This window comes from Oxyura jamaicensis, chromosome 7 (genome assembly GCF_011077185.1).
Source record: "Oxyura jamaicensis isolate SHBP4307 breed ruddy duck chromosome 7, BPBGC_Ojam_1.0, whole genome shotgun sequence".
Classification (NCBI taxonomy): domain Eukaryota; kingdom Metazoa; phylum Chordata; class Aves; order Anseriformes; family Anatidae; genus Oxyura; species Oxyura jamaicensis.
Genome location: NC_048899.1, coordinates 39,417,973 through 39,432,432, shown reverse-complemented (window position 1 = coordinate 39,432,432; position 14,460 = coordinate 39,417,973). Strand labels below are relative to the sequence as shown.

The 14,460-nt window shown below is 36.4% G+C and overlaps 1 protein-coding gene across 5 annotated transcripts in view; it reads right to left on the bottom strand.

Moving 5' to 3' along the window:
* The window catches only part of TANC1 (tetratricopeptide repeat, ankyrin repeat and coiled-coil containing 1), a 116,645-nt gene that overhangs the window by 66,705 nt on the left and 35,480 nt on the right, over positions 1–14,460 (bottom strand). For all 5 annotated transcript variants that reach the window (XM_035332291.1, XM_035332292.1, XM_035332290.1 and 2 more), the window contains one exon: positions 7,519–7,593. In XM_035332291.1, the coding sequence (XP_035188182.1) occupies positions 7,519–7,579 (61 nt within the window). In that variant the 5' untranslated portion in view covers positions 7,580–7,593. The remainder of the gene's footprint in view (positions 1–7,518; positions 7,594–14,460) is intronic.

Genomic DNA, 14,460 nt, shown 5'->3' with positions numbered 1-14,460 from the left:
AATAAATTTGAAATTCTGAGTTTTCATCCAAGTCATTTAGAATAAAACATCAATACAAAGACTAAGCATATGAAAAAAGACTATGTCAGTCTAGAACTAGAACGTAATGCAGAAATAAAAGTATCTATTCTATCATATTTAAGTCAAAGATATTTATATACAGATACCAGAATACAAGAAGGAAAAACAAAGGAACCTTAGCCTGAAAAGATTTAAGTAAAAAATTAAGTCTGATCTACAAGAGAATTGAACAAGATCCAAGAAAAGAATGTTGATAATGGAACTTTGTTACCCCAATTAAAAAATTGGAAGATGAAGACGACCACTGAATATGATGCATAACATTAAATAAGTACTTCCATACCCTTTACTTCATCATCCGGAAATCACAAACACTGACCTCATTTTTATTTCTCCAGATTCTCTACCTCTACAGCACTGCAGTATTATGATCTAAACATTACCTTTTTGTTGATATAATAATTTGCCCCTTGTTATTTGAGCACTACGTGGAAGTCAAACAATCCTTTAAACAAGAAAACACAAAAATCCCAACTACTTACCACATTAATTTCTACTGAAATCAATGAAGTTTTCATGCATGCTGTGTACTACATTTGATGTTAAACTTCTGATGGGATTTAGTGCAGAAAAAACTCTGCAAACTAAGCACAATACTTCCATTATTCATGTTCCTTCAGGCTTGATATTGGGTCAACAGAATGACAATGCTCATGTTACTAAAAAGCCAGCTGAAATAATTGAGCATGTACTGTAGATATGTAATATAGAGGATTTTCATCTCCTTTTAAGTTAAAATCCATTATAATTATTATATATCTACTGATCTTTTGATTATTTGGCAGAAAAAAAAAAATCAGATTCCCATGCAGGCAGTTTGCCAACTTAGAACAGTTAAAGTAAACAAACATAAATGTTTACTACACAGTAACTGGCAGCATATAGGACTAACAAGAAATAATACAAATCTCCCTCTGAAGCATTTTTAAGCATTTAACAAAGTGCTGCTGAGTATAACTTCTACTAAAACAATCATAATTTAAAAATAGTTTTGGTTTACATTCTGAGACTTATTAATATGTTCTTTATAAAATCATCGTATCATGGAGACAGACAAGGGGACTTAAAAGAAACCCTATAGAATTTGAGTTAGAAAACAGTCTTCTGACTCTGATTTCTTGGATTATGACACAAAGGTATGAAGTTTGTGTTCTATACTAAAATAACAAAGATCAACTCCTTGCAAGAGAGGCCAGAGGTAGAGCATTTCCCAGTTACAACAGAAGTCAATTTCAAAACCTCAAGGAAAGAAACTGGAAAACATACAATCCACAGTCAACTATGAAAAGAGGATAAGTAGCAGAAAAATATCCAAGGGATTTAGAAAGAAACATAGGGTAGAAGTAGAGACAGAGATTAGATCATTTTACATCTAGAAAATAAAGTCCATTAACAAACAAACAAACAAGACAAAAAGCAAAGAATAATGAAAGAAAATTCGTGCCCTAAGGAGAAGTCAAAATAACTGGCAAGAGTTACACTAATAGACTCCCAGTTAAAAAGCCTAAGTCTGTCACTTGTCACTAGAAAAGACAACTCCTAAGTTATCATCAAACACTCAGAACTTCTTTCAGAGTTTAAAGAGAGTACTTTTATTTGATGACAATAACCTTACAGAGAGGAGAAAATACCATTCTTATGTTGTTTCTAAGACAGAATGAAAACCTTAAGAAACAAAGGTAAATTGACAGAGTAACTCTTGTATATTTGCAGCCCAGTGCACATCAGAAAACCATGGATTATTGCCAGGACAAAAAATAATCGTTTCTGTTTATAGAATGGTTTGGGTTGGAAATCCATCTAATTCCAACCCATTCCATGGGCAGGAACACCTCCTACTAGACCAGGTTGCCCAAAGCCCCATCCAACCTGGTCTTGAACGCTTCCAGGGATGGGGCATCCACAACTTCTCTGGGCAACCTGTCCCAGTGCCTCACCACCCTCAGTAAAGATTTTTTTTTCCTCATACCTAATCTAAATCTAACCTCTTTTAATTTAAAGCCATTACTCCTTGTCCTGTCACTACACCCCCTGACAGAGTCCCTCCCCAGCTTTCCTTTAGGCCCCTTTGGTACTAGAAATTTCATTGAAATGTGGAGAAAAGCTATCAGTGACATAGTAATTTTTTGGCAGAGCTGGGTGTACAACCCAGAACAGAACACAGTCTTCAGTACTATCCAACTATGGCAATGGCTTTAACTTCTCTAAGGATCCAGCTCAGAGAAGAAAAAAGATAACTTAAAAAGGAAGTGAGTAGTGTTGCTGACAAGTGCACAGGTGGTAAGCTGATGTCAAACTGTTTTAAGTGATCCTTGAGACAACAGGTACAACGTATTCCATTGTTGCTCCATATACAGTTATTTCACCTGAGGACTGATACAAGATAGTCAGACTTCTGACTGATTTTTCTCTTGGAAATACACTATTACTTAAAATTTTATGTCACAAAGCTGTTGATAGACCCTTTTATTCATCATTATGCTTACAGGTCTAGTATCTCTTGCTAGGTTGTTGATGCAGTCTTACACTTACATATTGTGTAATAACAATAAATCTACCCTCTTTTCACAGAATCATCTAGGTTGGAAGAGACCTCCAAGATCACCGAGTCCAACCTCTGACCTAACACTAACAAGTCCTCCACTAAACCATATCACTAAACTCTACATCTAAATGCCTTTTAAAGACCTCCAGGGATGGGGACTCAACCACTTCCCTGGGCAGCCCATTCCAATGCCTAACAACCCTTTCAGTAAAGAAGTTCTTCCTAATATCCAACCTAAACCTCCCCTGGCACAACTTTAGCCCATTCCCCCTTGTCCTGTTACCAGGCACATGGGAGAACAGACCAACCCCCACCTCGCTACAGCCTCCTTTAAGGTACCTGTAGAATGCGATAAGGTCACCCCTGAGCCTCCTCCAGGCTGAACAATCCCAGCTCCCTCAGCAGCTCTTCGTAAGACTTGTTCTCCAGAACATCTCCATCTTTTAGTTTAATGCCATCCTCTTTGTCCTATCACTACATTTCCTGACAAATAGTCCCTCCTCAGCTTTCCTGTAGGCACCTTTTAGGTACTGGAAGGCCACTACAAGGTCTCCCCACAGCCTTCTCTTCAGGCTGAAGAACCCAAACTCTCTCAGCCTGTCTTTGTAGGAGAGGTGCTCCAGCCCCTTTATCATCTTTGTGGTCCTCCTCCGGACTCACTTTAATACACTCACCCTTTTTCTGTTTGATTCCCAACAAGCATAAAATAGTTTTCTGTTAGTTTCATGTGAAAGGTGTAGATTGTGTGGTTTCCCCTACCCCAAGTTTGTGTTTTACCAAGTATGTACATCATTTTAACGGAAGGAAGGAGTACAAGACAATGCTGAAATCAACTTCTATTGCATAGAAATGACTGTCTGAATGGGTATGAAGACAGCCTGTTTCCTACTGCAGAAAACAAAGTAAAAGCTAGGTGCAGAAGTTGGATGCCCAGATCAAAAAAATTGCTTTGTTAAAAAGTTTGCTTCCTTGGCACATCAGTTTACCTACATATGATACCAACTACCTTGTATTTGAATTCACAATTAGAAATAAGTTTACTATGCTTTGTTATGGGAAGTGCTGTCAACGCTGATCTCTTTCACATATGTGTACACATACCGCACTCATGCCGTACCTAAGTACATGCACATTTACACACACACAAATTTGGCTTCACTCAGATTTTACCTAATCCTACAACACTCACTCACTTATCAATGCCTCCCAGACACATCTAGATAAACCTATAGTAATTAAACAATTGTAGGAAAGAAGTATTGTAATGGAAGTGATTACAGGATCCAAGCCCTACTACACACTGCTAGTGTGCTGCTATTGGAGTAGCATCAGGCACCATTTCTCCATTCACAAGTGACATTCCCACAACACCAACTCCCACCTGCTTAGAGCAGAAGTTAATGTGTATATAAGAGCCTTCTAGTAGTCTTTAGTATAACACATAAGGTAGCATTTCTCCTAGAAGGATCAGCTCTCATTCTTGTGACCTTCCTTTTCAGTATAACCCTTAACTGAAGAAGTTATTGAAAATTGAAATATACTTAGCAGTTAGGGTTCAAAAATGTTATACACATCTTCAGCTCTTAAGACCTTATGTCAAGGCAAAAAAGCCAATTTCAACATTAAAATCCACACAGGCTATTTCTGCACGGACAGTCTTAATTTCTTTCAATTTTTAACCCCTTCCAAGACCGTTTCATACTACAGCTGTGCCTTCAATTAAGGTACATTCTCCTCTTTCCTACTTGCAGTGGTTCTTCAGGGCTAACGGATACAAACACAGTAAGATATAGTTAGCACACAAACATTAAGTTATGTTCAGTAAAACAGGAGTCATGCCACTCAGCTTTAAGTTATGCCAACTTAAGGCTAATTTTTTTTATACACAAGTAAAACTGTGGGACAACAGGGGTTACTTCTGTTTAGGAATCACCTATTGCAGTTTAGCCTCAACCTTTTCCACTTTTGATTTCAGTTAGAACGATACAATTATGAATAGTCAAGACAAAGCTTTCAGAAGTTATGGCTCCTCCCCTGCAATTCTGTATGTCAATGTTTCATGTCATTCTACTAGGATGCAAAGAAGAATAGATTTACCTGTGCACCTCAGTGGAAGCTTGCAAGCTCGTTCATACAGCCAAGTGTGACACAGCTGTGGCAACCAAACATCTTACTACCTCTTTAGCTGTTAGCTATAATTCCTAAAGAAGTTATACACAAAGAAGGTCACAGAAGTCTTCCTAACCAGATTCAGTTTGACACTACTGAACTTTTCTGTCTCGTCTACTTCCTGCTACATTCCAAAGCTTTGAAATACTTTAAAACTTTTTCAAAACTTCGTCAACATAAAAAATCAAACTTATGCAACCATGAAGTTCAAAGAAAAATCTAAATATACTATCGCACTACCCTCATATGTGGTGGCTAAGAGGATGGATGTTTCCACATTAACTCTCAAGTCAACTTCCATCATTAGCATACCTTTTCAGTCTCTTCATAGTTCTTTGAAGAGTTAATAAATTTTAAAAAGATGTTGTCATCAAGAATGTGAAGGGCCATGAAACGAGAGAACTCTGCAATTCAAACAATTTCTGTTTCTCCCTGTCTGGATTTTAGGGGTCATGGAGAGGAGTGAGCAAAAAAATAAGTTCTACGGGCTGATCAATGTTCTTTGCCTTGCTTCATACCTTCACCAAAAGAAGCTCAGAAATGTCTTACAGTTGAAAGAATTGGATGGTCCTGTGAAATAAAACAGACAGAACTATGAAACTGAACACAGCTTCACAAGAAGCGGTGGATGTAACACACAACAGAATGCACACCTCTTTCTTTTTTTTTGCCCCAAACTTTTCTAAATATCTTCAAATACAAAATATGCCAAACCTCTGGAAACCACTGCATAAATTAATTACTTCATTTTAAAAGGCAGCTTCTGCACTCCTACTTACCCTAGCATTCACCAACCAGGAATTATTCACTGATTTTTCCCAGTATTTCATTTCCACATCATTCAATTTATACATGAAACTTTAGATCTTTGCTTTTAAAGCGAAGAAAAACAAAACAAAAAAGAAACAGTAAATACTATATACCCTAACACCCCCTTCCATTCAGGGATATAGCAGTATTGTACTTTTTTAAAACCAAGTGAGGAAACCCTTTCTTTTGCAGATGTTACTCTAGATAGATGTGATCAGATCCCAAAACAGAAAATACAGATCTTCTGACCTAGATGAGAAAGGCTTTTCAAGCTTCAGACTTTGATTAAAGTGTGGCCCAAGCTCCGTTCCAAACAAGCTAATTTTCCTTTTGAGGTTAAACCAATTTCCATTTAGTATCTAAAGAAAAATGTACCAGGGAAAGCCTCACTAGTGAAATCTTTAGCCTACTATGTTTAAACAGTTCCAGCTGTTAACTTCAAGTTAGTGGTACATACAAAATTAACAGGTGAAAATTAAGCCTTTCATCTTGCTCTGAGATCACTTCCGTGCATCTTTGTTCTAGTTTCAGGGTTTTTTCTTTCTAGATTCTCATCATTCTAGTTCTCATCATTCAGTCACTTTGAAAGATGCTGTGCTGAAGTGTAAACTTCAGAAGACCACAAGAATTTTCTGAGTTACCTGCCAGTTGAATACAGAACTGCTTTTTGCAAAACACTTAAAAACTCACCTTGTAGGACTTTAACTCAGTAAAGTTTTATAAGTAGCATTGCAAGATACATATTTAACTTCCTTTTCAAAGCAAATATAGTGACTGCATTGTTTTAACGGTTTTGACAGTTTGAATGTGGTAGTCTATGTACTGTAGTGCACAGTACTTATTTAGTGCATTAAAGGACTATTTTTTTAATCTTCTACTTCTTTCTTTTTATTATTATTATTATTATGGGAGTAATAAATTTGTGTTGCCAAAAAGCATAAATTCACTCTTACAGATAATTTAGGATCTAAACTAAACAAAAAAACAGACATATTAATCTACATAAATAGTTCCCAGTTAAAGATAGAACTGTAAGGGAAAAGGTAACTGTCATGGAGATCCTTTAAGTTTCCAGCCATTAGCGTAGGCTTCAGCATACCCTGCACAAAGCAGGCAGGTTTAATACTCAGCCACCAACACCTGCACTTCTTTGACTATTATTTATTCTCAAAGAGCATTGCTGATCCCTGTCTGCCCATGAAAACAGGAATTAGTGTTCTTAATTACTTTCTCCCTAAAATACAATGCAGTTAAGTAGTGGCCTACTAAGCTTAATAGAAAATAAAACTTATTCTGCTATTAATTAAAATTTGTTAATGATTAATTTTACTTTCAAAAACCTCTGCAGTTAAAAGAAAAATCAGAACTTGATGGAAGCTTGATAACCAACTTCAAAAATTTTCACTTTATTTCAATATATTTTTTCCTAAATACATGACTAACAATACATATATATCTCCTGTAACACATAATAAACCTTTTGCTATAACAAGGTTGAAAAAGTAGTTTAAAATAGATTTTTATAGTTCAGGGTTCTGAACCTCTGACCTTGGACCATGTTAAAGCTGACAGGACAATACATGCATCCTGCTCGCGGTATGATAAGAAAACTGAGCAAGCTGCTCTCATCTGCTCTTCTTCCTGGCAGCAGCTCCAGAATGAGTGCATTGAATATGCACTTCCAGGAAGCTTCAGACCTCCTACTTATGCACAAAATGAGTGTTCTGCATGTAAAGACTCTAGTCAAAGCAGAGGGCCTATGGCACACAGACCTCCCCACACTTAGCGTAAGCAATATTGGTCACCCTCTGCCCTGAAGACTGGGCATCACTGCTGCAACAGAATAAATTTAATTGCTGAACTTATAATGCACAACTCATCTACATTATAAAATATTTTATTAATATTCATACCTGATTCTTTCTTGTTCCCTTTTCCACCCTCTCGGCTCTTTTTTAAAACTGCCTTTAACATTTTAAATGTTGTTCCTAAAGGATAACAAAGAGAAACACAATTAAATGCAACATTAATAATGGCCATTCAAACAAAACCAAACAAAACAAAGGTAGGATCAGTATAAATAAAACAATGATTTAATTAGAAGAAACTTATTGGCAGTCTTCATTTTTAGTTCAATGTAGCTTGGTTAAACAAAGTCCTAAAGCAAAAGGAATTTTTAATACTTGAACTAAGTAATTAAGAGTTTGCTGCCTTTTTATAAAGAAAAATAATACAGCATTCTCCACATTCCATGTGTAATTAAGGTGATAAGGCTAAACCTGTGTAAGTTATAGTAAGACACTCTGTCAAAACCAGAAAAGAATAAAAGCCTGACTACTGACTTGAGCTCATCAGCACAGCTGAAGGAACTGACGAGGTGGCTGGATGAGCTGAAGACTCCAAATTGTGGAAGTACGGAACAGATAGTGGACAATGGGACGTGGTATCACCACACTAATGTTTTTCACCTATACAACACACTCTTGACCAACACAAGAACAGCACAACAAATTAAATCACTGCAGTCCTTATTACTGCTATGTACAGACGTGTCCACATATTCATGCCTGTGAGCACATGCATTTCTATCTCCCAGTCTGCGCTCAAAGTCTCAAATTTAACAGTCAACTTCAAGCAAGCAGCAGTTGCAGATTTCAGAGAATCACAAGTATAAGAAAAATATATACAGGTTATAAAATTGGAAGACAATTTAGATGTTTCAGGTAACTATCTTCCATTACAGGGAAAACAATGCAAGGAACGGTGAAGAGCAGTTCTTTCTCAGAAACCTTTCTAAAGCATCTATAAATTCTAGTTTATTTATTTTTTTCTCTCAATTGAAAAACTGCAAAGCTATCTCAGTTTAGCACATGATACGCAACATGAATGTACTACATGTCCTCACGTCCACTGTTATACGGAAGGAAAAATTTCCTTAGAATTTTCTGAGAGATTCGGACATGATCAGCTGGAAACAGACAGATGATATGGGACAACAAGCCACTTACTAAGTCGTACAAGGAGCAGTGCTGCCTTCCAAACAACCAAAGCCACCATCCCTCACCACAGGGTGCTACCAGGCCTCTGGAGGAGCCCTCACCCCACCGTGCTCAGAGCTCAGGCCTGGGCCTGGAACAGGGCACTGAGATGCCTGGAGTGCCAGCGCCCAAACTCAGGTAACAGGTTGCTTACTGTAGAGAAAAGACGATTCATTGAGACGTAATTATATTAGCCTGCTAGGTATTTCAAGACTGTTACACAGAAGGGAACGGCCTATACTTCAGATCTACTCTGGACAGACCACTAAGGATGGAGATGGACAGGAAAAGAGCATGCCCATAAGGAAAGAGTGGAATACTTATCTCTGAAACAGCTCAGACAGACATCTGCAAGAAAAGACTTTCAGCTGTAGTGCTTGAGTAAAAAAGCGTCGGGCTGAGGATGAAAGATCTGCACTGGTTACTGTGCTCATCTGCCTGACCCCAGTGTTGGGCACAGGGACAAAAACGAAAAAAAACAAACTGCAAGACAAGCTGTAAGCCTCACAAGCTTCTGCTTTAAGCATGAAAAGAAGTTGGTAAGCTTTAAAGTTCATCTTCATTCCAGCTCTATGAAAAGTAGGTTAATGACAGACAGAAATCTTCCAGATGGAAGAGACCCTTAAGGGCCAGCCCAGCACACTTTCCAAAGTGCCTCCCACACCTCTGCTCTGCACTGTCAGAGGCAAGTCAAGAGCCCCGAAATAAACGTGGGCACTAGAATGCCGTAACTGGTTAGCAAGCAGTTAGTCAAGGAACTATAGATAAGAAGTAAAATTACTGAAAGGGTTGTTAGTCACTGGAATGGGCTGCCCAGGGAAGTGGTTGAGTCCCCATCCCTGGAGGTCTTTAAAAGATGTTTAGATGTAGAGCTTAGGGATATGGTTTAGTGGAGGACTTGTTAGTGTTAGGTCAGAGGTTGGACTCGGTGATCTTGGAGGTCTCTTCCAACCTAGATGATTCTGTGAAATGCCTTTTTTTTGTTTTGTTTTGTTTTAATACTGAAAACGGTTCAAACTCTGAAGCTTTAAGTAGCCTTAAGTAACCAACAACCTGTGCGAATGTTTTAAGTTGGGATCCTTTACAGAAATATACGGAACGAGGAAGAATATAATCTTACTTTGGTTAAACAGAGCCTGTTTTTTGTTGTTTGTTTTTAAAGAGTCAAATAAACATTTTATATTTGTGGAAAACCAACAAGTCCTCCAATAGTACTTAAAAATCAAGCACCTAAGAACATCTTCCCTAGCTTGAAATAGCTATGAGGGAGAAAGAATGATTTTGCATTGAGAACTATGTATAAAAGCATGTTTGAATTATTACAGATGTTCTTTAATATTACACAGCTAAATTCCCAGTATCTGTATGAAACGCTTATCTTTATTAGTATTTCAAACTACATTTTTCTTTGCTTATCTTTTTTAAACAGCACCAGATTCAAACTTGCAGACTAAACAAAAGGCCCTTACATACATTAACAATGCCAAAACTATGAAGGCAAGCATTAAAAAGATAGGAAATTAGAAATTTAAAAGCTGGACTGTACAACCCAAATTTGTTCTTTGGTCTTCTTGAATCCTTCCAGCCACTGCACACCACATGACTTAAGATACTGCTCCATGTGTGAGTTTGGAACAAACACAGAGCCTGTGTTTAGTGTTCAGACACTGGTCATTTGTTCCAGAAACCCAGATATGTAAATTTGACCTTACTATTACAGTTTGAAGGTCATAAGTTCTTTAAAATTCATTTCTATATGTAATTGTACAGCTCCTTAAAATGAAAACTTTCCCAGCTCATTATAGTAGGTCACAATTGAGGTAATTATCCTCAAGAGTATTATAGCTTTTAATTTTTTTTTTAAAGAAAATTCTTTGCTACCTGTAAGCAGGTGTTTGCAGATATAGTTAAAGCATTTAGTGAAGATAACAGTGTTCAGTCATATAATTCAGGGCTGAAACATAACGCAGATATAGAAGAGTGGGAAGTCTAGTTAGATTTGCAGAGACATTTTTAATTTGGTATTCTCTAACCTATGCCTGGCTTTGAAACTTTCATGTTTCCTCTAAAATTGTTCAGTATTACATATTGCTGGCATGTTGTATGACAAATTTTACATTCAAACACTTTAAAACATAAATCTTGCAGAACAACAGATTTTACTAAAATTCGGCTAGTATCCTCTTAGGAACACAGAAATAGTTTTCCTGATATCTTGCTAAAGCTCAAAGAGCATATCTAATCTAGTTCTGCCTTAAAGAGAATACTGGATGTACACCCCCCCCAAGAAGTGATACAGCTCAGTACTGTAATACAACCAGAACCAAAGAATATAAGAGGGTAAGTAAGTTTAATTTCACAAAGCTGAGCCTCCAAAAATAAAAAAAAAGTAATAATAAAACAACTTTTACAGAATTGTAAACAGGTTCAGTGCTAAAAGAAGCCTCCAGAAGCAGCTCAAAGACAGAAGAAATGTGACTTTAAAAAAAAAGTCAGTGGAAATAATATTGGGCACAAAGAGGAATCCAATGGACAAATGATGTAAAAGCATCAAACTCTTGTCTGCTTTACTGACTGTGGCTAGTGATCACCTGTTTATTTTCTAATTATATTAGACTCACTTCCTTGAGGCCATAGGTGTTTTCTTAAGTCAGCTCACTGGTGAGCCAACTATCCCAGCTGATTCCCATTATAGAGCTCCCACAACAGATTTAAAACAGAAATACTAAAACCTAGCAAATCCCAACAGTTCATAGTTTAGGTGAGAAAGTTAATGACTTGGGGGGAGGAGGAGTGGAAGAGTAATAATAATTTAAAAAAAAAATAAAAAAAAAATCTGATTTTGGCCTAGATTCATGAAGGAAATATACTTATCCCGTACTAAGGATATAATAAACAATTTCTACAGACATATATTAGATTTCTACACAGAACTGGCCCTCTGCAAGAAAAGAGAGGACCTCAATTTTGTTGCCTTCCCACCTGTCAGTTGGAAAGCAATTCATTTTCAAGTTCGTTACTGAGCAAAATGTTGCCTATCACAAACATCAGAATAGATTGAACACTGTACATAATCTTAAGCAAAAACAAAGCTATTTTTCTTTACAGGCTTCCACACCTCCTGGGTTTCAATATAGAACTTCTAATATAAACATCACTGTCTTGTCCTGTGATGCTGTATCATCTTAATTCCCTTAAGTTTTATGATAAAATAAATTAAGTTAAAAACTATTCGAAAAACTGTTAAGCTCTAAATGCTTATATCCTGGTTTAATGGTTTAGACTGTAGAACTGGAAGAGAATGTTTAATTTGGCAGCATAAACCAGCTAAACTGGTTGTATATATATAGGTAATTAAAAAAAAAAAAAAAAAAAAACCATGTAACCTCATGACTTCTAAAATTCTCTACAGATGAACTGTACGCTATATCGTCTGGCAAGGCCTATTAATGTCATTAACATTAGTACAAGTGTTCCTTGTGCGACGGGAAAACAACTTATGGATCCATAGATGCTTTACTGCAATACAACACACTGTCCACTTGCCTAAAAATTAGTGTGTGCTGTCAGTGAGTTGCCTTTTAAAAATATAATTTCTAACTTGTAGGTTGACTGAATATAACCTAGTGGGAAAAAAAAAAAAAAAAAAAAAAAAAAATCTGCTGCATAGCACTTTATGTTTGAAGTAACAGTATTCTAAAAACCCATTTCATCAGCATATCAAACCCAACAGCAACATATCAAACCCAACAGCATATCAAACCCAACAGCAGAATGTCTCCCACATTCTTCCCTTTCTCCTTTTAACTGACAAATAAGCAAAAATACTGCTTACATGAGTTTCAGACCTCTTTCTCCTTTTCTTCTATCATTACAGTATGAACACAGCACAGTGCAAACTGCTTCCACCATTTCTATGCAGAATGCTCAGTACTTCCATCTCAGTTTCTTTCAATTCTCATCTATCTGCAGTTGTCTATGCTCACCAATGAAGGCAAAAAAAAAAGGTGAAACTTTCATATCTTTGTTCATCATGCATCACGTATGACCTTGTCTCCTGACGGCAACGTTCACATGAAACTAAAGCTTTTTTTTTTTTTTTTTTTTTTGGTTAAAATTTTTTAATTGGCATTTAGAATTCTATCTGGCTTCAAATCTAACAAAATGTTCTTTGGGTTCCTTTTGTAAGAAGCTATACAAACCAATTATTCCATGCAGATTACCAGAGACCTCCCCCCCTACTCTTACTGTAATCATGAAGTCTAGTAAGAACTGGAGGAAAAATACTTTTTTTTGCTAGCAGATAGTGTGCTACTCTGTATATTTTTCTAAGCTGGTAAAGCAGTAAATATACACAGCTATGGAGCTATTGATCTATAGCTGCAACTCATCTTTGCTTTTCCAGTGAAATAAATAAGGTTTTTCAGGCATGACAGTAGATCCTAGGTGATAAAGAAAACTTGTCCCAAGCTGTAACAGTGTAGTCCCTGCCTGAGAGTTCTAACTACGAAAGAACTATATTTTGTGGTTGACTTTAGTATTTTCAGTATTACATCCAGAGTAAGTTCAGTATTCGGGGATTCCCAAGACCACTTCAACACACTGTTAACAACTAGTTGAATCCAACATGTTTTTCCAATAAACATATAATTCCTTTTAAATAACCCAAAGAGCTGATGAGCATAAGCAAACTACTTAATGAAAAACTAGCAGTTCTCCAGTAAGGCTTATAGCCTTTCTTAGCTGAGTATCAAATGAGTTATTTAAAGTGGGCTTTTATAGAGAGTCATCAAGTGGATCCTGATGGATCAACATGGATAACTGCAGAAAAGATACGCATTTTAAGCTACAGACTTGAATTTCAAAAGGTAACAATCAAATATGAGGGAATCTCAGAAACTTTTGTAGCATGTAATTTGGATGCCCAAATTGATATAATTCAAAATGCAAGCCTCGTCATTTCATTTTCTATTACATATGTCCTATATTTTGTTTTTAATAGAAGCCTGGAGAGAAAAAAAAACACCTCATACCAACACAGTCAATTGTATTGACCGTTTTTTCCCTTATCCATCCTTTTAAAGGAAGAACAGATTTATTATATTTAAACAAACATTTCCTTTCACTCCCTTCTCCACCAATGCCCTCACAGAAGCTGTAAGTGACTGCATTTACTTTACGTTAGGGAAAAGGGCCCATCAAAAAGATCTAGGTAACAAGTAGCTCTAGAAACTCTTTTAAACTATGATCTGTAATTTCAGGTATATCGTTCTCCCTGCTTGTTTGGTCTTCTCCAATTCATCTGATCTCTAGAAGTTATAGAAATACTTGTCACTATATAATAAGAAGAAAGCAGAGGCCCTTGAAACCATTTCAGGAAAACCTTCACTTAGATACCACCCTTTCCACACAGATTGCCAGGAGCTTTAAAGCTTTAGTTTTTCTCCAAAATAATAAGTTATTCAACATCCTCTATCTTGAATAAAGATGTATATGTGTGTTCTTCCTATAGTCTAGTCTAAAAGCAAACAAAAAACCAACAAACATTTCCAGCAAATTTTCCTCCCTTGCTAATACACTCTTAATCAAAAAAAAAAAAAGACAAAAGTGAAAACATTAACAAGAAAATGGAAAAAAGCATATGTTTAATGTGTATTAAAAATACAAACAGCTTATTTGTGATTTTAATATTACCACTTATTTGAAGTTTTATGTAGAGCAATTGTTACTCCTAATTAAGAATAGGTACAGAAGCACTAAATAACCCTTCTCCCACCTGAAGAAACATAGACATCTAGCTAGGTTTAGAAATCATTG